This window comes from Amblyomma mixtum, chromosome 5 (assembly GCF_055824585.1).
Source record: "Amblyomma mixtum isolate Tamu chromosome 5, ASM5582458v1, whole genome shotgun sequence".
Classification (NCBI taxonomy): domain Eukaryota; kingdom Metazoa; phylum Arthropoda; class Arachnida; order Ixodida; family Ixodidae; genus Amblyomma; species Amblyomma mixtum.
In genome coordinates this window covers 48,538,359-48,565,644 of record NC_143016.1, presented here as the reverse complement: position 1 = coordinate 48,565,644, position 27,286 = coordinate 48,538,359, and the positions used below count along the sequence as shown (strand labels likewise).

General features: G+C 51.5%; 2 protein-coding genes and 1 pseudogene across 2 annotated transcripts; all 3 read left to right on the top strand.

Annotated features, from left to right (window-relative positions):
- Positions 1–698: 698 nt before the first annotated feature.
- On the top strand, positions 699–10,677 carry LOC149342043 (uncharacterized; annotated as a pseudogene).
- A 31-nt stretch (positions 10,678–10,708) lies between these two features.
- On the top strand, positions 10,709–11,837 carry LOC149342042 (lewis-type alpha-(1,3)-fucosyltransferase-like). Its single transcript, XM_089546729.1, has one exon. The coding sequence runs from the start codon at positions 10,734–10,736 to the stop codon at positions 11,835–11,837; it is 1,104 nt and encodes a 367-aa protein (XP_089402855.1). The 5' UTR covers positions 10,709–10,733.
- A 5,985-nt stretch (positions 11,838–17,822) lies between these two features.
- LOC149342041 (solute carrier family 2, facilitated glucose transporter member 6-like) lies at positions 17,823–24,463 on the top strand. The gene is made up of 5 exons (XM_089542072.1): positions 17,823–18,160; positions 20,205–20,428; positions 22,201–22,478; positions 23,093–23,365; positions 24,035–24,463. Exons 1-5 carry the CDS (start codon positions 17,887–17,889, stop codon positions 24,378–24,380), a joined length of 1,395 nt encoding a protein of 464 aa, XP_089398198.1. The 5' UTR covers positions 17,823–17,886; the 3' UTR covers positions 24,381–24,463.
- The last annotated feature ends 2,823 nt before the right edge of the window (positions 24,464–27,286 follow it).

Genomic DNA, 27,286 nt, shown 5'->3' with positions numbered 1-27,286 from the left:
ATATGCTCGACTTGCTGCACTAATACCTGGTTCTTAAAGACGAGGTCTACGCAAGTATTTCGCGAGGTTGCCATCGCCGTGGGAGGCATTACGAGCCAGAGGAACGGGATGTTCTCCCGCAGAAGTGGTAAGAAATTCGTGTTTGTCTTTATATCTACATTAAAGTCCCCACCCACCTTGCCACCCTGGAAGGTGGCAGTTTACGGCTGGTCGCAAGAGCCCGCTCACCGTTGTCAACGCTAACGCATGCAGCCACAATATCAAGTCATTACCCCACTAGTACCTATAAGCGCGATTCAGGCGCCCACTGACCAAGGGAGCCAGTTATGTGCACTTCCTCTCCTTAAAATGATCGGAGTGTAAAACGGCAACGCCAACGCCAATGAACACAACAAACGCCGTTTCTGGCACAACTTTGTCAATGCCAACGCATGCAGCGCACATCTGTCACTATCGGGCTTCACGCCGACTCCGTGCCAAGACTGTGACATTCGCCAACCGCTCGAACCACCGGCATATATTCCACCACCAAGAGTCCCGTGTGAGCGCCGCATGCAGACCAATTTTGGGCTCGATCCGCCCATTCTTCGGGCCCTCACGGCCCCTTTTCGCCTTGAGCCACCGCGTCGCTCGGGCTAGGCCTCACTTCGATGGGAGCTAGGCCTACTCCGAACGCGACCTCCACGCACACCGTCATCATGGAGGTGCAAGTGCAAGGCGAAACTATTGACCCTCGCGACTTCGATCCGCGGGACTGGACGCACATCCTCAGCGTTCCCGCCTGCACCCAAGAGCGTCCACTACAGCAGAATCGCCCAGGCTCTTTCATGCAAGCCGAGAAGGCAGCCAGCCCTATCACAGCCAACATGCCTGCCAGGGATATCGCGTTCAAAGCCCAGACATCAGAGCAGCTGCCCGCCGCGCGCGTCGCAGCGCAAAAGTCACGCCAGCAGCCGCCGCTACCGCCTGCAGATTACAAGGTGATTTTCCGCTCCCGGGGAAGACTTCAGCTCGCTTTGGTACCGCCACGCCAGCTTTGCGTCGCCATCTTACAATCTGCCTCTACGCTCCAGGAGCCCACCCGCACCCAATACGTGTAGACCCTACAAACAACACTTGCACAGTGAGCACGCCAAATCAAGCAGACGCACTTGTACTCGTCAAAATCAGCCAAATTCAATACCAAGCAAACGACTACGCCGTAGCGGCCTACATTGCTCCCCGGACGGCGCAGTGCGAGGGGTGATCTCAAACGCCTACTGGAATGAAACCCCCAAGGAGTTACTAGAGGACCTCATCACCGGCAACCCCCGCGCTCCCATAGTGGATGCTCGACGCATGGGCACCACTAGATCTATACTGATTACCTTCCGAGAAGGACCGGTCCCTCGCACAATCCTTTATGGAGGGGGCTTCACCGGTGCACCCCTTACAGAGGCCACATGGACGCTTGTGTTAATTGCCGACAACCAGACCACAGAACAGACGTATGCACGCTGCCGCGTACGAGTAACTACGCGAGGTGTGGCAAACCCCACCCCAAGGAGCCTAACCCTTCCTGCACTCCCCAATGCATATTATGCGGGGACGCACACGTGACGGGCACGGGTAGTTGCAACGCCAGGGGGCGAAGGCTCACATCTACTCCTGCACATCCCCACATCTCTCGCAAGGACGAACCATCCAGATGCACTGTTCGCAAGGACACCGCCGCTACCCGCTCCACCTCGCGTCCCAGAGGAGAACGTCCAAAGGACTCCCAAAAGCTGTTCTGGGCCGACCGAGCAGCTGGAGCCGTCTCCAAACAGACCGCGCCACCCCATCCCCCCCCCCACCCCCAGGAGGGCCCACGCGACAAGGAGATCAGGGCCCTGCGGGAAGAGGTGAGTCGTCTATCCTCCCTCATACAAATCCCACAACCACCCTCACCACCAACCCCACCTTCACAACCCGTAGCTCCTACTCACACCCAAACACCCTCACCCACGCAACCGCCCGCCAAAAAAGAAACGTTCCACAGAACCCCCACCCGTCAACCCGTCACACATGAAGACCTTGAAAACATTGACGCAAAATTTGACGCAAAACTGAAGGCTTTAGAGGCCCGGATAGATGCCAACATCGACTCTCCAAACAACTGGAGAAAAAGATCAACACGATGTTCTCACGCCTGATTCATACATTCGACATGAAAATGGCCCACCTAGACACCCGTATCCAAAACCTAGAGCACATGGAAACCGCTATCATGAACCGCACCAACCTCCAACCACCACCCCTCCCCCCCCCCCCCCCCCCTCCGACTCCTCCCATACTCTAACACCAAACGCTCTACTATGGCGGAGCAACACCCTAATTTACCCATTATCCAGTGGAATTGCCGCGGCTTCCGGGGCAAGCGCGCGCCTTTCCAACTCATCGTTCCCATCCTCACTTTCAGAGCCCGCAGTGCAACACAAGCAGAAGAGGTCGCGATTGCTCTCGCGGCCTCACATTCCAATTCAAAATACATAATTACCGACTCGCGAGGGGCCTGTCGGAACGTCGAACAAGGCAGCACTCCCTTCCTAGCCTATCGAATATACCAAAATTGTATACGGGATACGGACCCCGCACACCGTCACCTCATATGGGCCCCTGCTCATCAGGGGTTGGCAGGAAACGAGGCAGCAGACGCAGCCGCCCGCGCGCTCTCTCACCGGGCTGTTTTCTCCTCCCCACCTGATCAGGAACCCGATTTTAATCCGGTTTATACGTTCAAAAATATCGCAACCTACTTTCAAGATAGCCATCGCCTTTACCCTAGCCCATGTAAAGGCCTCAAGAAGGCGGATGAGCGGCTTCTTCTCCGCCTCTTCACCAATACATTGCTGTGCCCGGCAGCACTAAAACATTTTGACCCCTCCTTTAGCGGCAGCTGCCCGCACTGTGGTGCGGTGTCTTCGGACACCTATCACATGGTGTGGGCCTGCCCCTCCAACCCGGCCATTCCCCCTATCCCCAACCCAACCCGGGAGGACTGGGAGGCGACCCTGCTCGGCTGCCACGACTTACAGGCCCAACAAGCCTTGGTCGGGCGCGCCCGGGCGGCGGCTACCGCCACTGGGGTCCCAAACTAGGGACCTCCACCTAGTGTTTGTGAGGATCGGTCCCTTACGGGCCGATCCAAACACCTCCTGTTCTGAATAAATGTTTTCACCACCACCACCCAGCCCCCCGCCCCGTATCATCCTCCTCCAGGATACGACCAGTAAGGCCTCCCTTCCTAGTTTCACGTCCTACCACTCAGACGCCACGGACAAACCTAGGGTGTCCACACTTGTACACCGTTCGATCACCCACCAACCACACACCATAACTTCAGAGACACCCTGCATAATCACGGAAATCATAGACCACACACACACAATGCCCTCCATCTTTATTGCAAATATATATCACCCCCTCCTCTCACTCGATGTCTTCCCTGGAGACACTACTGCGGGGCTTCCAAGACTCGTAGGCAAGCACCCTCTCCTCATTGGAAGGGACTTCAACTGCCAGCACACCGACTGGGGTTACCGTTACAGTACAGGCCGTGGCCAGCGCCTCTGGTCCCTAGTACAGGAACTGCGCCTCACTACTCACAACAATTTCCACACACCCACGCGGATCAGAAACAGCGTCAGCATTGACACCAGTCCGAACCTGACGCTCAGCCGCTCCCTCCGTGGAATCACTTGGGCAAGAACACAACACACACTGGGAAGCGATCACTACATCATTTGTCGGGACCCTTAAACAAATTTTGTTGGGTCCCTGAAGTTGTGTGTTTGTATTTCATGTTTATGCTAAATAAATACTTTCTTTCTTTCTTAATATCTCGCTCCCTTTCAAACAACCTCTCCCTACATACCTCACTCACAAGCTGGTGAACTGGGACGCCATCCGCGCATCGCGGAAAGAGCTCCCAAACACACCTATTACGGACATCGACGAATGCGTACAATCACTTACGACCGATGTCCACCACAACACCCAACACATCGCAACAACATAAGACACCCCAACCCTAGACTCTCGCCTCGCCCACCTCTTGGAGGCCTACCACAGCCTCGTCCAGCGCTGGAAACGCAACAAGCTCAACAAAAAGCTTAAACAGCGGCTGGCCGCGCTGCAAACGCAGATACAACAACACGCGGAGGAGCTCTGCAGCTCTAACTGGGGACAAGTTTGCGACGGACTGGCCGGCAAACTGTCCAACAAGCGAGGTTGGCAACTCCTCAGACATCTTATAGATCCCACACAGTCCAAATCCTCTACACAACACCACGTCACACGCCTCTTAAACGCACACAACAGCAACTCGGACGCACTTATAGACACCCTTTAACGGGCATACACCTCACCCAGCACACCTGACCCTATGCCTCCTTACACAGGCCAGCCTAACCCGGAACTGGACGCCGATATATCTGAGGCGGAAGTCAGAGCGGCCCTCCTGACTCTCCGCACGAATTCGGCGCCGGGTCTTGACAAAATTTTCAATTCTATGCTCCGTAAACTGGATGACCAATCAGTCACCCAAAAACATTTGCAGCGAGCACTGCACGCTTTTCCTGGCAACACGACTCAACTGGCACAGAAACTTCGGGACCAGTATCTGTGTACAGCCCAAGACCCCCGTGGATCTGCGTACTCTTATGCAGGCAGAGAGAACACGGAGCTGGATCAACCTTTCCAGCTCCATGATCTCCAGGCGGCTCTCGCCAAAATGAAACGGGGCACTGCGCCAGGACGGGATAAGGTCACCGTCAAGCTTTTGACGAACCTGCCCGACTTGGCATACCAGTCCCTCCTGGAATACGTAAATGCGATTTGGCGCGGGGACACCTCCCTGCCAATCGAATGGAAAACGGCTTTGGTCACATTTATTCCTAAAGCTGGCAAACCAATTGACACAGATAACCTCCGCCCCATCTCTCTCACCTCATGCGTGGGCAAACTAATGGAGACGATGGTGCGGGATCGGTTATCTACATATCTTGAACACAAACAAGTCTTTGCGAGCACCATGTTCGGATTTCGCCCACACAGATCCGCACAGGATGTCCTCCTGCAACTCAATCGGGAAGTCCTTGACCCCCTCGAATGCCCCCATAATGACCGGGTAGTACTCGCCTTGGATCTTAAAGGGGCATTTGACAATGTAACACATGAGATCATACTCACTAACCTAAGTCACACCGACTGCGGCCTCAACACATTCCAATACATAAGCCAATTTTTAATGGATCGTCAATCCTACATTCGAATTCAAGATAGAGACCATGGTCCTTACCTACTCGGCACGCGGGGAACCCCTCAAGGCGCGGTACTTTCCCCGCTGCTCTTCAATCTGGCCATGATGCACCTGCCGGCCCAGCTGAGTGGTGTCGCCGGCGTGCAGCACGCCCTGTACGCTGATGACATCACTCTGTGGGCCACGCAGGGCAGCACAGGAGACATTGAAACCAGCCTGCAAACAGCGGCGACGATAGTAGACCGCTACGCCCGCCGCTGCGGTCTTCAATGTTCCCCTCAAAAATCGGAATTTGTGCACCTCCGCCCCTCACAGAAGTGCACAACTAAAATATCTCTCTCTCTTGAGAGTGGTCCCATACGCGAAAGTGATGAGATACGGGTACTCGGACTCTACATCCACAAACACAGGCGGCCAGACACTACATTGGCCAAACTCCGTAAGGTGGGGGACCAGGTGGGCCGCATGGTCCGCCGGGTTTCCAACAAACGCGGAGGGTTACGAAGTAAGGATGCCTTGCGGCTGGCAAACGCCTTCGTAACTAGTCGAATTCTCTATTCGACTCCTTATCTCCACCTACGGAAACAAGAGGAGGACGCCCTTGAGGTCATCCTTCGCAAAATTGTTAAACGTGCCCTTGACCTCCCTATCACTACTTCAAACAGCCGGCTTATGGCTCTTGGGGTGGTGAATACTTTCCGGGAGCTCCGGGAGGCGCACCTTACAAACCAGTACACGCGCTTGTCGCTAACGGAGTCGGGTCGCCGCCTTCTTGCTCGACTCCATATCCAACACACCCCTCCAATGGAAGACAGGTTTCGCATCCCGGAACTGTGGAGACGTGCCCTCCACGTGCGACCTCTTCCAGCAAACATGTCACATGAAGACCATAATGGTCGGCGCCTGGCACGAGCGGAAGCGCTAGCCCGATATTATGGCAACAAAACAGGTGTATACTACGTGGACGCTTCCGGCCCTCACCACGGGGGATGGTACACGGCCGCGGTAGTTCACAACAGCAACACAGTTAACGGCCTAACTTTTAGAGCTCGCAGTGCAACACAAGCAGAAGAGGTCGCGATTGCTCTCGCGGCCTCACATTCCAATTCAAAATACATAATCACCGACTCGCGAGGGGCCTGTCGGAACGTCGAACAAGGCTGCACTCCCTTCCTAGCCTATCGAATATATCAAAATTGCATACGGGATACGGACCCAGCACACCGTTACCTCATATGGGCCCCTGCTCATCAGGGGTTGGCAGGAAACGAGGCAGCAGACGCAGCCGCCCGCGCGCTCTCTCACCGGGCTGTTTTCTCCTCCCCATCCGATCAGGAACCCGATTTTAATCCGGTCTATACATTCAAAGATATTACAACATATTATCAAAATTGTCATCGCCTTTACCCTAGCCCATGTAAAGGCCTGAAGAAGGCGGATGAGCGGCTCCTTCTCCGCCTTCTCACCAATACTTTGCTGTGCCCGGCAGCGCTAAAACATTTTGACCCCTCCTTTAGCGGCAGCTGCCCACACTGTAGTGCAGTGTCTTCTGACACTTATCACATGGTGTGGGCCTGCCCCTCCAACCCGGCCATTCCCCCCATCCCCAACCCAACCCGGGAGGACTGGGAGGCGACCCTGCTCGGCTGCCACGACTTGCAGGCCCAACAAGCCTTAGTCGGGCGCGCCCGGGCGGCGGCAACCGCCACTGGGGTCCCATACTAGGGACCTCCACCTAGTGTTTGTAAGGATCGGTCCCTTACGGGCTGATCCAAACATACCTCCAGTTCATTCGAAATAAATGTTTTCACCACCACCACCACCACCCAGAATACAGACTACTTCACAAATGCTGGGCGGAGGGCACCCTCCCTCAGTCCTGGCTACACGCCAAGGTAATATTCATACCAAAACCGAACAAGCCCCTTATATTAGAAAATCTACGCCCAATCTCGTTCACTTCGTGTCTCAGAAAACTTTTCGAGCACGTGGCACTGGCGAGGTTGACACTTCTCATGGCGGACAACGACCTCTACCCGCACAGCGTGGTGGGCTTCCGCCCCCATCTCTCCGCTCAGGACGCCATGCTGCAGCTCACTCACGACATCTTCGATCCGGATATTCCGGCCCACACAAAGGCAGTCCTGGCTTTGGATCTCCCCAAAGCCTTTGATCGCGTCGAACATCAGGCGATTATGACTGCCCTCTCCCCCCTGAATATAGGTGCACGGATGTACACCTACATTCAGGCTTTTCTCACGGACCGCACGACTGAGGTTAATTTTGGCTCCCTTGCCTTGGAGCGTCGGCACCCCCCAGGCGTCCGCCCTCTCTCCTTTCCTATTCAGCGCCACCCTCATCCCCCTCGCCTGGAAACTGTCTATCATATCTAATCTCAAACACACCCTCTATGCGGACGACATCACGCTCTGGTCCACCTACGGTAGTGATGGCGACACAAAGGGCACCTTACAAAACGCCACCACACTCACACAAGACCACGCCCAGAGCATCGGACTTTCGAGCTCCCCAAAGAAGTCCGAGCTTCTTATTCTCCGCCCAACCACCCGCGGATACCCCACCGCACCCATTGTCATTGAACTGAATGGCTCTCCCATCCCGGAGGTGAATACTCTCCGGGTTCTGGGACTCCACATCCAGAGCAATGTAAAAAACATCGAAACCCTCAAGAAGCTCAAGCAGAGGACGGGCGCGATATCGCACCTCATCGGCAGAGTTTCGGGCCGCCACAGAGGTATGAAGGAGCACGACCTATGTCGCCTCATTCATGCCTTCGTCCTCAGCCGTTTCTTAGGCAGAATTCGCTATCTCCGATTCACCAGACAGGAAACGGCCGCCTTAGATGTCATGTTACGCACTGCGTTCAAGACTGCCCTACATCTGCCAGTTAGCACTTCCACAGAACGCCTTCTACACTCCACAACACATTTGGGGAGCTTGTGGAAGCCCATCGCCAAGCGCAATACTTGCGACTCACCCAAACATCCACTGGTCGCCATATCCTGGAGTCTCTAGACATTCGTATCCCAGCAAATGACCCTACCCTCCTCCCCATCCCTCAGCCCCTCCACCAAGAATTTCTCATCAAACCTCTCCCTCGCAACATGCACCCCCAGCATCATGAGTCGCGCCGCCGAGCCCGAGCAAAGGCGCTTCACAAATACTACGGCTCCGAATCGGGTGCCGTATGGGTGGACGCCGCATGCACGGGTGAGGAAGCGTCGGTGGCCGTCGCCAACTCCTCTCTACAGCCTCTTGCTACTGTCCCCCTCCCCTCGGTCACCTCCTCGGAGGCAACCGAGGAAGCAGCCATCGCCTACGCGCTTTCACGCACGGAGGCACGCTACATAATATCGGACTCCAAAACCACGATACTAAATTTCGCGTGCGGGCGAGTTCACGTCCCTGCGTTTAGCATACTGAGCTCGCCTGCCGCCCACCAGCCCCGACATGTGGAGCTGATATGGGTGCGTGCGCACTCCGGGAATCCCGGTAACGAGGCCGCCAATGCGTTAGCCCGAGGTTCTTTAAACTGGGCGCCGTCGGCCTCCGATCAGGGATTCACGCGGGATCGCATGCACTCCTTCAGCCATCTGACGCAGGCCTTTCGGGCCGCGCGCCTGCTCTATCCCCCACCCCACCCCTCCCTAGACAACTACCACCAGACGCTCTGGCGACGCCTCCAGTCGCGCACCCTCCCGTCCCATTATCTGCAATCCCGATATCACTCCACTAGTCCTTCCTGTACCCTCTGCCAGTATCCCTCCGCTACCCTTTCCCACATCTTCTTCCTCTGCCCGGCGGAGCCTCCCCCGCGGGGCCTGGATCACCTCACCACTTGGGAAGCATGGGAGACCCTGCTGCTCTCTGCGGACCGGGCAAAACAGGCCATCGCAACCAGCCGGCTGCCGACGTCATGGTCCGCAGGAGCATGAACGTCTGAGTGAAGTGGGGCCGTGCGGGGGCCCAGGGGTCTGTGAGCCCCAAACTCCTCTGCATAAAATAGTTTCTATGATGATGATGATGTCACTATCGCCACATAGCTCAAAGCATGATTGAGGTATCCACTGTTCCAAGAGGGCAGTTATGCGCCTTCACTCTGCCTTCCAAGCTCCCGCTCCATTGGTTTCGCAGCTTAAAGGGCAACTAAGGCGTCCACTGCTAGTTACAAGCGACAACGACGACGGCGACGCCGCGAAATGCAGAAACGAGCGCCAAAGAGCTGCACTCTAAAATGATTGCGGCTTATCTCAGCTAACCCTGAATATGCAAGCGAAAGTCACGCTTGCCTAAGAAGCGTGAAGTCGCTGCGCCTATTGCTGTAGTGTCGCGTGTCTGCCACAACGTTGTCAGGGCTAACGAATGCAGCCCACATCTTTATCTCGCACCACCGCCACGTACTTCAAATTGCGATTGAGGCGTCCACTGACCCAGGGAGCCAGTTATATCCCTTTCTTTTCCTCAAAATCATTGGAGTCTAGAACGTTAACGACAATGAACACAGTGAAAGCCGACGGCCCATAGCTTGAGGGCGGCGTTTCTACCACAACATTGTCAATGCCACCACATGCAGCGCACAGCCGTCACTACCGCCATGTAGCTTAAAGCGCTACTCAGGTGTCCACTGTCCCAGATGAGGGGGGGGGGGGGGGGGGGGTGTAGTTATGCGCCTTTCCTTTGCTTTCGAAGTACCCTCTCTTCATCGGTTTCGGCTGCCCGTTTACGTGACAACCTCGCGTAATATTTACATAGACCTTGTATTTGAGAGCCAGGCACTGGCGCAGCAAGTCGAGTGTATATCCATCTGTTTATCCTACCACCAGCTTCCTTCATGACAATCAAGAACTGTTAGTGGAGTGCTTCTTGAAGAAGGAATATGTCTGAAAAATAACAAGTTTTCTGTGACTATAAATGCATGTCTTGTTCGAACTTTTTGCCTCAGTCAATCGAAAAGCTGAAACAGCTGATGAGCTGAGCTCACATTTCGCATTAAGAAGTAGCGTATTCGTCGGCAATTTTTTTGGAGCTTCTTGCAGGAGGGCTTTGAAGAAAATTTTATTGGACCCTTGTCTGAAGAGGGACAACCGTCTCTCGGTTAATGACTCCACCAAGGCATGAGGACGCACAATAGGTGACAAAATTCAGCGTCTTTGCGAGGTTTATAGCTCAAGCGCGTCCAATCACATCCATTTGTGAAGCGCTTCTTCCAAAGAACCGAGGAATATTCATGAAGTAGCTCACTTTCTACTGTGGGATGCTAGTGAATTCAACATTGCATGTGAAGTTTAAATTCACCTCTGTTTAGCTGAACATCGAGTGTTATACTTTTGGTACGTGTTCTCATCTACTTGCTCTTATTTTTCAGGCAGGCGTAGCACAGCCCAGAGCCATGTTGCACATCGTTGTTGGTGCGTGTTTTCTCTGCGCCTCGATGATCGTCGCCACAGTGATGTACACTGAACTCAAACGCCCCGGAGGGACTGCGAGGACTTTTGAAGAGCAAACTTTTCAAAAACCGGTCAAGATCTTGTTCTGGACACAAGCCCACAGTTCCTGGGAGGAAATTTACAGCTACAACATTAGCGACCTAACCCCTCACGACAACTGCCCGGTTCCGTGCTTGCTGACTAATAACAGGTCCCTGATAAGAACGGTGGACGCCGTCGTCATACACGATCGGGACGCCGACGGCGACGACCTTCCAAAGTATCGAGCCGCACACCAGCGATGGGTGTACTGGAATTTGGAAGCGCCTTCTAATAGTCGACCGCGAGAAATGGAAAAACTGAAGCATGTCTTCAACTGGACGTACACGTATCGGCGTGACTCGGACGTTTGGCACCCTTACTTCTTCGTTCGACGACTCACTGAAACGGGCAGCAGTGCGCCAGATTTCGTCACGCCAACGAACCGTTCCAAACTAGTCGTGTGGGCAGTAAGCAACTGCGAAGGTACAAGCGGCCGAATGAACTTCGTGTACGAACTCAAGAAGTACATTCCCGTCGACGTTTACGGGAAATGCGGCGACATGGTATGCCCGTATGGCCCAGAGTGCTCGGCCATTTTCGGAGAAATGTACTATTTTAACTTGGCTCTGGAGAACTCAATATGTCCTGACTACATCACAGAGAAGTTTTATCGAGCGGTTCGCTATGGCATGCTCCCCGTGGTGTTGGGCAACTACTCCGGCCTCGTTCCTCCGAATTCGTACATCAACGCGTTTGACTTTCGTTCGCCCAGGCACCTCGCCACTTATTTGAAGGCGTTGGCGGCTGACCAGTCACGCTACAAAGAGTACTTCGCTTGGAAGAGAACACACGATATCGAAGTACACTCATCCAGCAACCACTGCGCACTCTGCGAGGCGCTATACAAGGCGCGCCCGGGAGAGCGGAAAGTGTACAAGGATATCATCCGCTGGTGGCATGGCAAACCACGTTTGTGCACGTCGTGGAAGCCAGCAGCAGCTCCGGGTGCTGGGGCGCCATCCGGGAGAACTGTGAGCCGCCGACCTAACCTTTCGAATAAAGAATAAAAAAAGAATTGATCCGAGTACTTATGCTTACCAACCTGTGACGCGCTGTCATCTCAAAGCATTCTTCAATATTGGGAGAACAGTTTCTCACATGGACGAAACTGTTTTGGCCAGCATAAAACACTCGCAGATTTGACATCGTGTCAACTATCGATTTTACTATCGTTATCTCGTCTCTTGTTGTGTATATTTATTGTATCCGGGATAAGAAACGTAACTAGATTCTTTTACCATCGCGGAAAATGTTTTAGCGCAAGACATAAAGGGAAAAGGACAAACTGCCTGTCCTGTCCCCTATATGTGCTGCGCTAAATAGTATTCCGCCTTGAAAACATGAACTAAGTGGCCCCCAAAGAAAGGCTGCGGTAACTGTGCTCGTGACAACTTTTTTGGCAATGCAAGAAACTCTAGACAGGAAAGAGAAAGAGGCGGCCCTTTGTCCCCGTGCCGAGCTAAGTGGGTTGTTCATTCTTCAGGCTAGGGGTGCGGATGGGGGAAGGGGAAGCTGTAGAAACTGCGTGGGGCCCACTCTCTATGGCCCGAGTACAACAGCCTGGATTTTTTTTCCTTTCCTGCCAAGCAAGTGCTGCATTGCCAAAGAAAATTGTCCACGAGTATAAAGACCTCACCTAAAACGAACAGGTACTATCGGGGACAAAAGTGGTGTACTCTACGGGGCAGGAGCCGAAGCAACGAAAAACTGCGGCATTTTGGCGAGTTAAAGCACGAAACATTGAAACGAGCCAAGCGACATGCCTGCTGATAATAAAAGTCACGCATTGGTTGTCTCGATCCCAGATTCCGCCTGTAGATGGCGTTGCAACGCAGTTTTCCGTTCCTCCGGCTCCCGCCGCGTGGAGTATACCACTTTTGACCCCGATAGTACACATTATCAACATAGAGACGTAATTTTTATCTAGTGATATGCAACCTAGTATTCCAGAATTTCGCCTGAAATAAACACAGTGTGCTCAGTGGTGGTGGCGGCATACTCGCACATAGGGTCAACCTTGTTCAGGTCTGCTGGAATTTGTGCGCCCATACGTCTCTCTCGCACAGCTCATGCGCGCTGCAGTGCAACTAATAGCGTCGTTTGGAAAGCATTTTTGGGTAAAAGAATAATAGCTTTTCCTGAGTGTTCTCAGCAAGGTTCTGATTCATGCTAAGGTACGCGCGCCATTTTAAAATATTTGGATCGTATAATACATGCAACCTGCATCCTGCGCTGATATTAGAGTGATAGTTGTTCCTGAGCTTCGCGTCGTCGTAGTAGCAGTAGTAGTTCGTCGTAGTAGGTCGTATGAGTCGGCGTAACCGACGGGTACGTTTCCATGGGAACCACTTAGAGGTTGATTGCCGTGCAAGGGTGAAAGTATGACGCGAGCGGAGAAATGCGTGAGTGCTTACCCGGAGGTTAGATACCCTGGGAGGACGAGAAGAGTTACCAGCCTCGATACCAGAGGGTGGCTACCAACTAGTCGTGTGGACAGTAAGCAACTGCATAGTGATTAGCGGCCGAGCTCAAGAACCACATCCCCGTCTTCATTTGCTGGAAATGCGGCGACATGGTATGCCCGCATTGCCCAGGATGCTCGGCCATTTTTGAAAAACTGGTCGTAGTAGTAGTATGTCGCATAATTACGTAGTCAGCGTCGTAAACGATGGGCGCGTTGCCATGGGAACCACTCGGAGGGTGGTTACTATGCAAGGAGGAAGCTCAACCCCCTTTTTAGTAGTGGTTGTGTGGAACGGAAATGACACAGTACTCCTCTCACTTCCAGATGGGTACCTCAACCGCGCCGTGAGGGAAGGGAGGAAGGTGGTACTTAATTAAGAGAGAAAGAGGTGACGTAGTCGAGAAAAATTTCGACCACCTGGAGATCTTTTCCGCGCACTGACATTGCACAGCATAGGGGCGCCTTTTGCGTTTCGCCTCTATCGAAACGCGGCGGCCGGGTTCGAACCTGGGTACTCTGACTCAGTAGCCGAGCGCTCCAACCACTGAGCCACCGCGGTGGCTGCTTCCTTCATTGCTCCCCCCTCCCCCCTCGCCTCCTACGCGGTACATGCGTTCATCAGACATGTGCATGCAGCGCCGTCTTATAGCGGGTGTCAGTGTGCGTTATTACAAGTACCCGAAAATCCAGGCACTATAGAATGTCGGGAAAAGGCAGGCATTTAAGAGAAAATAAAGAAAAATAAGTGACTGAATACTGAAGGCAGGCATCCTGAGCATTGTAACTTGATTCTAATTTTGTTATTTATGCCTCTCTTTATGGGGCCCGTCTAAGGGAGTGTAGTGCATTGTAAATAACATCAGTAAAATTAAATCATTTGTGTTCTTTCAGAACAAGCTGGAACAGCGTTACTATGTACAGACATGCTAAACCTGGCCGCTTCATAGCACTTGCCTAAGAAACCGCTCCGAACGGGTCAGATCAGTCGAGAACGGAAAACTTGTTCCTGGAAGAAACTTTACTCCTCGTCACGCAATGTTTTCATGCGCGGGGAAAGGGGGAACGGGGGGGGGGGGGGGGGGGGGGTTATGTTGAGTCCCAATTGAACAAGGTCACCAAACTCGACGAATTTGCCTGAACATGGGCTCGACTCTCATCCATGCCCAGCGTCGAGAACGTACAAGCACGGCCATAAGTAAACGGAGCACGCTATTGCGTTCGAAGTGCGATCACGCTTTCTCCATTGGCAATGAAGAAGCGTTGTTTGTCAACAGAAAGCCCACCAACCTCCTCTACCAGCATGCGCGTACCACTGCTGGAAATTTCAATAAGGTGACGCATGAAAAATATTCGAAGACAGTTGCGTGCTCCGTTTACTTTTGTCCGCACCTGTACATGCTGATATGTTTTGCTGGGCTAGTAGCGTGTTCCACCAGGCATCGGGTCCAGGAGCACCACCGCTATGCCGACGGAGGAAGGAGCGTGGGCCGGAGACAGGGAGTAGGAGAAGCAAAGGAAAAACTGTATTCACATATTTACAAAAATTATTTACAAACAGACAAACAGGGTAAAAGCTAAGAGTCTCAAGGAATCGCTGAGGGAATAGCTCCTCGATGAACGTGTCGAGCGCTTTAAATAATCCCTCCCGAGGTACTATTCTTCCCGCCTTTTCCGACCAATCGTAGGGACTTCGTCCGGGTACTCCTTAAGGGCGTTCCCCGCTTCATCGTCTTCCTCGGCTGAGTCACTTGGATACCCGGAAGTGTCCTTTCCGGCCAGGTGGATCCCATATCTTGCTTCAAGGAAACGCCCAAAGGCGAACACCTGCAGCGGCGTCACCCGCGCAGTTGACAAAAGAGCGAGGCGCGGTTGAATGGCAGACGCTGGTCTCCGCACGTGGCAGCAGGCGTTGAGTCGTGTCACCCTGGCGGATGTACACACAAGGTCGCAGGGTCAATACTGCTGCGGTGGGTGCTGTTTAAGGGGAACTCCTTAAGTCGGGAAAAACACGTGGTGGCAGCTATGCCGCAGTGGAGGTATGTGGAATCAAGGAGTCGTGTCCGTCCCTCGTGTCCGGTTCCACCTTTCTTTTCAGGAGGTCGCATGGGAGCGCGTGCTTGGAGAAACACCACTTTAGCAGAACCCCGCACTGCCTCTGGGAAATGCGTATGTGGAGACGGATGTGGCGGGAACACACAAAGGGGGGAGGGGGGGTAGAGTCACCACAACAATGCCGACAGTGCCTGCAGTAGATAGTTCCACCAGTCTGTTGCCGCGAGGAGACAGAAAAGCGCACCCTTGTTCACAGCCTTTACTACTTCCACGCTTCTGTAGCTACATTTCTTTGTTTGAGACATGGGAGAGACCTTTGCCCTGCAGTGGGCGTAATCAAGCTGATGATGATGATGCTCTTGCTTTGAATTTGAGGCAAATTGCTCTCATCCGATATCTTGGCCTCTTTTACCACCGAGGGTCGATCAGGTTGAAACTCTTCAATAAGTAGCGAACTGCTGCTTGCGCCTTGTGCGTAAGCGGGGAGAGAACAAGGGGTAGATCGTTAAAATTTTCACGCCCTCTCGAACTATGAGCATGGTCCTGACAGGGAACACAACGGTACACGTGCGCAACTTTATATATTTCGTAGAACGCCTTTCTCGCCTAGAACTGAGCACGGACGAATGCATTGTGTCCTTCGACGTGGTCTCACTTTTCACCAGCGTTCCTGTGCCTATCGCCGTCGTTGCACAAAAAGGGCAGACTTCTAAGCAGACTTAACCAGCGCGCAAGACAGGCATTGGTGGCTTGCAACATAATTAGTCGTTTTTTAGCACACTGATTAGCTTCTAGTTTGTACATGCATCCGTCTAGGTCGTTCCGCTTATCAGTTGTGGCTGTACAAAAAGAAAATAAAATAATTCGTACGTAATTCCAGTGATGAGCTCTAAGGGCTTATTTAGTACGTCGGGTCGCGTATGCGGAAGAGTTAACGTATGAATGGGCGATGTTACTGACAGTATCAGAGGTGTCAATGCGATGAATAGGTTTGGAATATAAGTAGTTAAAACATGTGGCTATGCTCCACTTATTTAAATATTAATTCCTTCCAGCACGCAAATAAAGTGGGCCGCATCGATCGCATCTCTCCACCCCTTGTTGCGAATGATAGACAGGCGCTTATCTGGTGACATGAGTGGCATGGACTCTTCTGGTAACCAAAGAATACAGTTGGCATTATCTGTTCACTCAGTAATAATCGCCAAAGCACGTTTCTGTAAGAGGATCCACTGCAATGCTAAGTGTGAAGCCCCCTGAACCACGTGACGTCACATGGAACACTTTCAAGGGGCACCTATTGTGTAACCAACATGATCTTAATGGCTCGGGAAAATCTGGGCATCATTCTCTTTGGTAAAGGAGTGAACAAGTGTGTTAGGAACAAATATAAAGTACAATGCCACCACCGCTGTCGACCCTATTAACCAGGAAAAAAGCCTTGACCCACTGTCATTGTTAAATCATAGCCAAAAACGAAAGTGGGCGGTAAAGCCGAATGGTCATTCTCTTTTAATCGATGCGAACAGACAGAATGGAAAAAAAAAAGAAGTTATTACGTGCGCACGAACCTCCTCGACATCCTGCGATGAAGAAGATTGAGAAGATCAAGAAGGCGTACCTTCCAGCACCACCATTATGGCGCACAGGAAGAAATCAAGCGTGTAAGTATTTTTCGCTATTTTTCGCCATTCTTAGCGAGTCCGATTCTGTTTATTCCTTCATGGGATTGTCCACAGATGTCTTTGTACCGTGAAAAACATTCATTCGCTGACCTCAGCCAGTCGACTCTGCCCGACGAAGAGCCCCTGAGAACGAGAAACGTTTGTTAGTACATTGATGATACACGGTTCATTTGAAGGTCACCGGTGAAGCCGCAGTTGTTCATTCACTGCTTGGTTGCCTACATATACTCCGAGTTGCTTCGCTGGACATGGGCACTGCTACTTGGCTGCCCAGTGACGCGCGCCTATGGAGGCGCTGGGCTGCTGATGGCAGACTCGTCCATGGGACACCGCAATGTAATGAAAATAACAGGTATGCATTGAGCAAGGGCGGTTTTATGAGAGGGAGGGAGGAAAGTGGAGGGAAGGCCAGGTCCCTTCTACTCAGTGAGAAATTTTAGACAAGAAAAACATGCCGGACCTTATTTTTTCACGAAAAAAGTCCAAGAAATACATGGCTTAAATAGGACAGCCACCAGCAGCCCCCCCCCCCCCCCCCCCCCACACACACACAACAACACCCTTTCAAGAGCGACCCATAGATCCATCCCTCGATCATCCAGTCAGTACTGGCTTGCGGACTCCGAACGATCTATGAGTGTTAAGTTGGCGACGGCCATTTCCATCTATATGGACATTAACCATTAACGATTTCCTCAAGGCGGAGCTTAAGTGGAGCTTAACTCATCGCCTGTCGATACGGGCCTTTGCAGGGCGTCGCGTGGCAGTCGCGGCTCTCTCGCAGTGGCGCAGCCGGCTCTGGCAGTGGCCGTCAGCTCGTCCGAGGAGGTGCAGTCGCCGCCATACAACGCAGCCATGGACGCGCTGCGGCGCATGCGGCCTCCGGCCAAGGGCGCCACGCCCGTCACCGACCCGGACAGCGCGTTCCCTTTCGGACACCACGTGCAGTCCATGCTGCTCGCCTGCTGCGGTGCACTGGGTGCAGGCACGACGCTGGGCTTCGCTTCGGCCGCCATGGTGTCCATCGAGCACCAGCCCTGGTACAACGTGACTCCCAGCAGCCCGCCCGACAACCGGTGGATCGCCGACAGCTTGCTCCTGGGTGCCGCCCTGGGAGCGCTTATGTCAGGTCAGTGGGCTTGCCGTCCTCTTTTATTGCGAAAGCAATACTACACTAGGTTTTGAGCCTTCAGCGTGGTCCCGGCGGTAGTCACGTTTGACCTTTAGACGGCCTCTAGTTTGATGACGCGTGGAGGCGCTCGCGTCTGTGACGTCATACCGAGGTGAAATCTGAGCTACCAAGTCGGTTCGTCGGCGCGGTCCCAGCGGTAGCCAGGGAGCGCCGCAGATCCCAGGCAGTAAGAGAGGGGACTTCGTTCATTTCGAGGAAAGGAAAGGCGTCTTACAAACTCTGTGGTTTAGTGGACACCTCAATAATACTTTAAGCTAATTCCAGCGTTCATTGATGCGCTCTGACATAGAGAGAGAGAGAGAGAGAGAAACAACTTTATTGCCATAGATTGGAGGAATTTAGGGCAGGTGGGCTTGGTGTGGCCCCCAGGTGGGGGCGACTTCCTGGGCCCACGAAATGAGTGCCAGTTGGATGCTCTTGTCTGGTCTTTTGAGGAGTTGGTTCCATCCTTCTTCGGAGGGAGCTGGCAGTAAGGTTCGAGGGGGCGGATTTCCCGCGCAACCCCAGAGGATGTGTGCCTGGGTGGCGATTTCTCCCTGGTAACAATTTTGGCAGACGGGGTCGTATTCCCCGTCTGTGATGAGTGAAAGTCTAGAATGGCTAAGGATGGAGTGCGTCTGCAACCTGCGGAGCAAGCTGGCTTGCGCTCGATTCAAGTCGGGGTGTGGAGGCGGGAACTGGCGTCTCATCTCTCTGTAGAGGTTGGTAATTTCGGCAAAGGTCTGGGGAGCCTCGGTAAGATAGACAGCGTTGTAGACTGTAGATTTGGAGGAAAGGAAAGGCGCCTTACCAACTTTGTGGTTTAGTGCACACCTCAATAGCACTTTAAGCTAATTCCGGCGTTCCGTGCACCACTCAGGCTTTCGCCTTTCACTACTTTAGTCGCTAAAGTTGCTCGTAATTTGCTTTCGGACTTAACCAATCTAAGCCTCTGCCAATTTTCCTTCTGAACCTTCGGGCCATGCACCCTCCATGAACCCTCAAGCCCGGCCGTTTAAAGAGAAGTGAACAGTACAGTCGATTTTCACCACCCAGATGGGGCGCCTCGATTCATCCAACGTGGCGTCTCCACGGAGGACTTCTTCTAGAGTCAGCCTGCGTAGAAACGCCCTTGCTTAAAACTTCGCGCTTGTTCATCGATACCGGCTGCCTCGTTTGAATCAGACTTCTTCCTCGAGTGTTTAAAAATATAATCTCGCCGTACGGAAGAAATCGGCGAGTGGCGTTTGTGGCCAGCCGATTGAATGCGTAGGCTACCACATCGACGATGACGATTCTTTTACAACGTTCGAATGACAAAGATAGAAGCACAATTTTTCGCATTAAACATCACAAGCAAGCAATGCCCAGTAATACTACGCTTCTTGCGCAGATAGCAAGCTAGAAAAATTGGTCAGTCACTGTCGCTTGAGTTGTAACTGATCATTTTGCCTCCTTTTCGCTCATCAATTTTATTGACCATGTCAAACCATGGTTTTGTTTGGTTTATGGGGTTTAACGTCCCAAAGCGACTGAGGCTATGAGAGACGCCGTAGTGGAGGGCTCCGGAAATTTCGACCACCTGGGGTTCTTTAACGTGCACTGACATCGCGCAGTGCACGGGCCTCTAGAATTTCTCCTCCAAAGAAATTCTAGCCGCCGCGGCCGGGATCCAACCATGTCCAACTTTAAATAGAAACTCAAATTTCTAATCATGTGTAAGTGGAAAGCGAGGTAATTAGCTCCTCCTACCGTCAGTGGTAAATTGAAAAAAAGGCGGGAGCCGGGACGTTTAATCCGATTTGAATTAGTTAAATCGGCCGGACCGGACAATAATTAGAAGTCTATAAGACTGCTCGGAAAGTGTAGATAGAATTTCCGCGGTAAAAAGACGAGTTCACATTGCTCTTTAGTGCACCTCCAAGTTCTGATCACGTGTGGAGACAGGGGACTTTGGTGCATCTCAGTAAAACTTTGTTATTTAATTTCTTACCCGACGCAGGCCTCCTGTTGCAACTCGTGGGCTACCGGAGGACGTTGCTGCTGTCCTCTGGCGGCCTGGCCGGCGTCTGGATCTTCCTGGCCGTGTCCAGCGGTGTCAGCCTGATCATCGCCGGACGTGTGGCCAGCGGCATGTGCCTGGGCGTCGTTACCAACTGTGCCTGCCTCTACGTGGCCGACGTGTCCCCTCCGTCCAAGAGGGCCCTCTTCGGAGGCCTAGTTGAGGTTTGTTAACTGCATGCGCTAAAACTCCTGCTAGACTCTGGACAATCCAGGTCAGAGCTGTCTCTATCTTGGCGCCTTAGAGATTCAATGGTTTATTTCATCTCAGTGGACGAAAACAAGGCAAGAGCAACGTCCTTCCTTCTTCGTGTTTAAATTATTTTTTACTGATACCTCTGTTCGTGACCACGTAAGAAGAAGACATGACGTAGGAGATATCGCCGAGAAAACAACTGAAACAATGCGGGCCTGCTGAGCGAAATTAACTTTCATGGTCAGTCGCAACCCTGATAGGTAGTCTCTCATATCTATGTATTCTGTCATGGAAACATCGTTTGCGGAAGAACTAATTATAGTGCGGGAAATATGTGCGCTGCTAAAACATAACCACGAATATCTTCCAGCATTGAATGCGTGACACAGGATGTCTTTCAAGAAACTTCTAACGTAGTCGTGATTTGTAATTCGTGTTTCCAATCTGAATTTGCATTGTTGAAGTGAGAAGAGGAATAGATTTTGCAAATCATGTAACATATTAACTACTACGACAGTACTAATGATTTCTGAAATGTTCCTCTACGGCAACACAGATATGCGCTCTACTGTTTGAATGTGTAGCACGGAATTTTTCTTTTCATATTTCTTCCATATTAATGCGAAATCACTACTAGTCTCATTATGAAAAAATCCGGCAACGTGTGTGCGTGCGCGTGTGTGCGTGCGTGCGTGCGTGTACGTGTGTGCGTGTGTGCGTGCATGTGCCTGCGTGTGTGTGTGTGTGTGTGCGGGCGTGCGTGTGTGGTGTGTGTGTGTGTGTGTGTGCGTGTACGTGTGTGTGTGTGTGTGTGTGTGTGTGTGTGTGTGTGTGTGTGTGTGTGTGTGTGTGTGTGTGTGTGTGTGTGTGTGTGTGTGTGTGTGTGTGTGTGTGTGTGTGTGTGTGTGTGTGTGTGTGTGTGTGTGTGTGTGTGTGTGTGTGTGTGTGTGTGTGTGTGTGTGTGTGTGTGCGTGCGCGCTTGCAGATGGTACGGAAAGTGCCAGCGATGCCAATCAAGCGCTCGCACACACCAAGCAGAGCGCCACCGCCCTTTCAGACAATCATATACATGTCCTACATCTAAATATCCTCCAAACTGGCCGACTTCGATGTAGCGCCAGTTTTCCCGACAACATTCGTGCGAAATTTGTGACGCAACCGTTTGTCTTCTAGCGTTCCAGGTGGTGTCATACGAGTTCTCGTTACATGTAGCTTACATGTGCTAGTCAAGTTGGAGGCTAGCTTGCGAAAGGAATTCGAACCGACGACCTTCCCTCATGTTTGGAATCATCGGCACACAATTTAGAAAGTTTCGGGTGCACTTGAGTTACGCCTTTGACGGCATGACGCGGCAGCTTTAATGTGTCGTGACAGCGAAACCTTTTCCATGTTATGTGAAAGACAGTAATTCACACATGTAAAGCCCCGCTACCCTAATTTTCTTTTCAGCGCAGTTCCTTCACTTTATATACTCCTATGTTCCAATGCCGTTTGAGTCATGTCGCAACCTTATAATCACCAGTTTTTTATGTTTTATTCACTTTTAAAATCCGCCTCCTCACGTATGACGAAGCCAACTACTCGACCGATCCGGATTGTTCGCTCCCAACTACAGCGGCCGCTGCCAGATTTTCTGGCGAACCGGATCTTTGAAGCTATCGCTTTAGAACAGGAATTCATTCCCGGCGTAGCGAAGTAGAAGCCATCGCTTCCACTGTACACTCATACATACTTGACGCAGGTGTCGACGAGTGCGGGTGCGCTGGTTGCCTACCTCCTGGGCGGCCTTGCCTGGCAACTGCAGGCGGGCGGCTGCGCGCTCGCTTCGATGCCCGTGCTGGCGCTGCACGCCTACGCGATCGAGAACCCGCGTTGGCTGCAGATGCGCGGACGTCCGCTGGACGCCGACACGGCCGTGATGCGTCTGTACGGCGTGGACCCGCCGCCGGACTACCGACCTCAGCGCCCAGACGCGGCCCCTCCGGGACCCACTCCCCTCCGCTGGCCCAGGCAGGCGAGGTGGCCACCTTTCGCCTTTACATCAAACTTTAATATTCATTATCATTGGTTGTGCTCACCAGACAGATGCGGACGTCTTAATTCATTTTTAAGACTTTCCTGGAGAGAACGCTGGTAAGAGGTCTGGGATAAGATATCTCGCGAGAAACTGCAGCCAAAAGTTTTTTTTTGTATGCCTTCGCGTATCTAGACTTGCATTTTTTAATTTGTGTTCTGTGTTTATATAATTTAGGGAATTATCTACCCGCTTTGATATCAATAAATGCGTACTGAAAAAGGGAAACAAGTGTGCGGGCTCAGCGACCAATAATATTAACCTTTCGCTTTTATTCTAGCAAAGGTTTTTTCATGCCTAAAAGCTCTTCGTTTAGAAAACATTTAATGCGGCACTTTTGATGACAACCATTCTCCACAATGTGACGGCGTGCAGCAATGGAGTGCTTTCTTCTAACGAATATTTAACAACAGAAGAGATAAGAAGAGCCCCTTGTTTTCCCGAGCTGTCCTTACGATGTCCACGGGAGACGGCTGCAATTTTCGTAAGGAAATAATCAAGGCGCAGCCCTTCTAGTTCTATAGGTTGCTCACTCTGCGGTTGGTCACGGCACCCGCAGGATGGTGGTGGCATGCCTGCTGCTCCAGCTCCTCCAGAACCTGTCCTGCGCACAGTTCTTCCTTCTGCGAGCGGTGCAGGTGATGGGGAGTGCGGTGGCAGACACGCCCGCGCAGGCTGTGGCTGCGTTCATGGTGGCACTCCACGTCGGGTTCGCAGCCGTGGTCGCCGCCCTGACGCACATCGCCAGACGCCACAGATTACTGGGCGCCTCGGCTAGCCTGGTAGCTGGCGTGCTGTTCATCTTCCGGCCCCTCGAGTACCTAGGCTTCGGGTGAGCTCCTCCCTGGGCTCACCCTCTTTTGCACGCGTATACAGCTCCAACCTTTTGTCGGCCATAGAAAAGTAGACTCCTATACTCGGGGAGGACCGATCTCATCGGTTGAAGCAACCCTGGAATTTTCTAAGGTGCTGCCACAGTAATTGGAGACTTCACCACATAATTCTCATGTCAAACAGTCAAGCTGCCTGAAATTTGAGCTCCAACCGCCGCCGTGGCTCAGTGGCTTTGGTGTTCGCCTTCTAATCCCAAGGTTGTGAGTTTGAACCTGAACGCGGCGGCCGCACTTTGGTGAAGGCAGAATTCCAAAACTGCTGTTTGCTGTACGGTGTCGCTGCATTTTAAAGAACAACAGGTTGCCTAAATTAATCCTGAGCCCTATACTACGACATCCCTCATAGAATTAGTCCCATTGAGGTGTTAAACAGACACATACCAAATTTAGCCTCATTATTATGTATAACAACAGATTTTCTGGCTTGACTTTCAGCACAGTTTCATGTAGATTGATTTCAACTCCTAACCTTCCGTTTCTCGCCACCACTTCAGCCTGTCGTCTAGTAGAGTCTCAGCGGTAGGAGCGTGATTCTCGACCGAATATTTTTATATCGAAGTCAGCGTATATTACAGCGCAGTGCACTCTACTCCCGATCCTTGTTGCAGTCAGTGGTCGGTGGAAGAACAGCCCTCGGTGACCAGCTGGGGCGCCCTGCTCTCGATCACTTTGCTGATGCTGGCCTACTCGGCGGGCCTGTGCCACCTTCCGACGCTGCTCACTGGCGAGCTGCTGCCATCGAGGCTGCGTCACCCGGCCTCCTCGTTCATATGGGCGTCGCGCTGGCTAGTGGCGTTCGTGCTGCTCCACTTCGAGGTGGACGTGCTCAATTCCTTCAGCCAGAGGGCGTCCCTGTTGGCGCTGAGCATGATAGTGCTCCTGGTCGCCGCCACCGTCGTCCTTCTCCTCCCCGAGACGGAAGGTCGCACGCTGGGAGAGATCGAGAGCGGATGACTGGCAATTCCCGCTGTCTCGTTTGATCACTACAGGCTCAGAACACTGGCGTTCTCTTGTTTCTTCTAATTGGATACGAGAAACAAACTGATTTCACCGTGAAGGCGGGATAAAATAAGTGGTGACATTACATGTACTGAACTTTTTTTTGGCGGCTCTGAACTTTCTATAAAAACACCCCAGCTATGTATTATCATCGGGGTATGATTCTCAAACTGTTTCTTTTTTTTTTTGCACTGCAGATGCGAGTGCAATAGTCTGGATTTCCATCTTTATACACTCTCACAACAATGCTGCTCTGGCAGCAGTGTTCAGTAGTTGTGGCTGTTTGCTACACTGTTCCCGTGTGCTACAAATGTCATATTTATTTATTGCGAAAGCAATACTAGTTGCACTTTCAGCCCGTCGCGTAGCGAGGCCGGTAGCTACCATATTAGCATATTGGATTGGATTGGATTGTATAACCGATGCATCACCACAAGTCTAACCACAAGCACCACCACCAGCTATACTACCAGCTGAACCGTGGCGTAGCTACGGATAATATTGCGAAAGCAATACTAGTTGCACTTTCAGCCCGTCGCGTAGCGAGGCCGGTAGCTACCAAATTAGCATATTGTATTGGTTTGGATTGGATTGGATTGGATTGTATAACCGATGCATCACCGCAAGTCCAACCACAAGCACCACCACCAGCTACACTACCAGCTGAACCATGGCGTAGCTACGGATATTGCTTTCGCAATTACCGGGCTTAACCAAGTTAAGCCACAGCCAATTTTTTCACACTTGCGTCCATATTGCTTGGTTCTAAAACAACACGATCTCTCCTCAAATTGAAGGGTACTGCCTCTTGAATTATCATACAGGTTTCTCTCGTACCAGCTCTGTATTCTTTCACCGATTATTCTGATTCAATTTTGCCTCCATTAAGCCGTCTCGGGTAAGTGTGTTATGCGACCAGTTAAGCTAGGTCACCGAGCAGCAAGTGGGCGAACTTTTATGAGAAGGCTAAGAAGGCAGTTAAAAGCATTCATTCTTATAAGGGGATATATGGCGAACCGCGGAGAAGCGAGCCGGTTACAAAGTGGACTGTTTCCTGGATATACCCCCAGAACTCTGGCACAATATATTGGCGCCGCGTGTTTAAGCCCTAAATAAGCGAGGAGTTCGAATTCCTTAATGAGGGGCGTCATAAAGATCTCCGAGATGCTATGAGCAATGTATAAACGTTCTCTCTCTCTCTCTAACCCCTTTGTTCGGAATGGTTCTTTTCCATCTTTTTTTTATACTAAGAATTACAAGCATGCAGAAGATTTGTCATCTTTGATGGGTGTGTGCTACCCTTAAGGTTGCATTTTGAGGTGCTTTTCAGCCAAAATCGGCGTTTAAAAACGTGTCGCACAATCTGGGAGGCGAAATCGAAAGTTTGGGCACTGTACCGATGAGAGGTCTGAATTACTCTGCAGCCTCTGCGAGGTTTTCTTGCTGCATGTGAAAGCGAGACGATTTTCAGTGCACGCGTGTCCAGCGAAGTTTAGGACTCTGATTTCGTGTACGAGGAAGAGGTTTTGGGGGAAAGGAATAGCTAGGCAACGATATTAAAGCGGGCGTTTGAGCTGAAGCACTGCAGGTGGCCCCTTCTGAGGCGCGAGCCCGGCCTGAGACTAGAAGCTCGAACCTTGCCCAGGTCCACAGCTTCAAGCCAGGGCCAGTTATATTATCACTCAACCAAACCCGTCCAGGCCCGTCAAACTGTGTTGAGCTGTTCCCGGAACAGCTCAAATTTCTCACTGTGTATTCTACTACACAAGTAAAAAAAAGAAAAAATGGCCCTCAAAGGTGCTCAAACTGCAATAACACCTGAAAAAATTAGTTTGATACAAACAAAATAAACGAAACACAAGGTGGTTTCGACCACTCGGTGTTTTTGAGCAGTGATCTCTTCTTTCAGTAGTCCCAAGTCCTGAAAGGCACATAAGAAGGATTGCATACATGCGTAATAAACTGTTTTACCTCAGCATAATTAATAATTCTTTATGACCCGCACTGTATGAATAGTAAAACGTCCTCGAAGTAATAGCAATGATATTTCTTCTTTTTTTATAAGCATGCTTTCGTGGGATTGGGTTCATGCCGTGCTGGTCGCTCTTCAATGGAGACGAAACGCAAAAACGACTGTTTTTTTACTGCGTATTGGGCGTTAAAAGAGCCGATGTGGTCTGAACCAATATCCTCATTCAAAATGGCCTTTTCATATCCAACAATTCTGAACAAAAGTATCTTTGAGCGGGAAACCATTTATGAACGCGTCTGTCATATAATCTAAGATTTCACCATAGCAACGAAAAGCACAAGCCTCACGACCCACCACAAACTGGCCCAACTGGGGTAGTGCAGAGTAGGGCATAACCCCGGGTCGACGCTTGGCCAAAGTCATGACACGTTAAACCGTCGGTTACCGGCATTTTAATAAAGTTCCGCAGATCACCTGATGGCAGTCCTGCAGTTTTTTTATTAACGTTTTTGCTTTTGTCAAAAGTGTCAGTTGAAATCTTCTACAATGCTCTCGACGACAGTGTAGAAGGTTCCGAATTACTTTTACGCGACAGCGCATACAGCTCGTTCGGTCGAAAAGCCGTCGGCCTAGTAGTAGTCGGCACCGCGTGTCGGAAGTAATGGGGGGCTGCTCGTAAAAATCGTATCAAGGTAATTTGTGGCTCTAGTGATTGATGATTTATTGGTGTGTGATAGGCAATTAGGAGTTAATGAAGTGATTGTGATTAATTTGTTCTGTACTAATTAAAGAAATGAAAAATTTGTAAAAATGGGCGTTTAAAGGTGTAAAAATACTCAGAATAAAGAGCCAATTCTTGATGACAGTAATTAAGAATATACAGAGTGTG

What these genes read in the sequence shown, in the direction of transcription:
- LOC149342041 (XM_089542072.1), top strand. Translation starts at nt 17,887, where the DNA reads ATGGACGCGCTGCGGCGCATGCGGCCTCCGGCCAAGGGCGCCACGCCC. An exon ending in CCTGGGAGCGCTTATGTCAG is followed by an intron (nt 18,161 to 20,204) that starts GTCAGTGGGCTT and finishes TACCCGACGCAG; the next exon opens with GCCTCCTGTTGCAACTCGTG. An exon ending in TCTTCGGAGGCCTAGTTGAG is followed by an intron (nt 20,429 to 22,200) that starts GTTTGTTAACTG and finishes TACTTGACGCAG; the next exon opens with GTGTCGACGAGTGCGGGTGC.
- LOC149342042 (XM_089546729.1), top strand. Translation starts at nt 10,734, where the DNA reads ATGATCGTCGCCACAGTGATGTACACTGAACTCAAACGCCCCGGAGGG.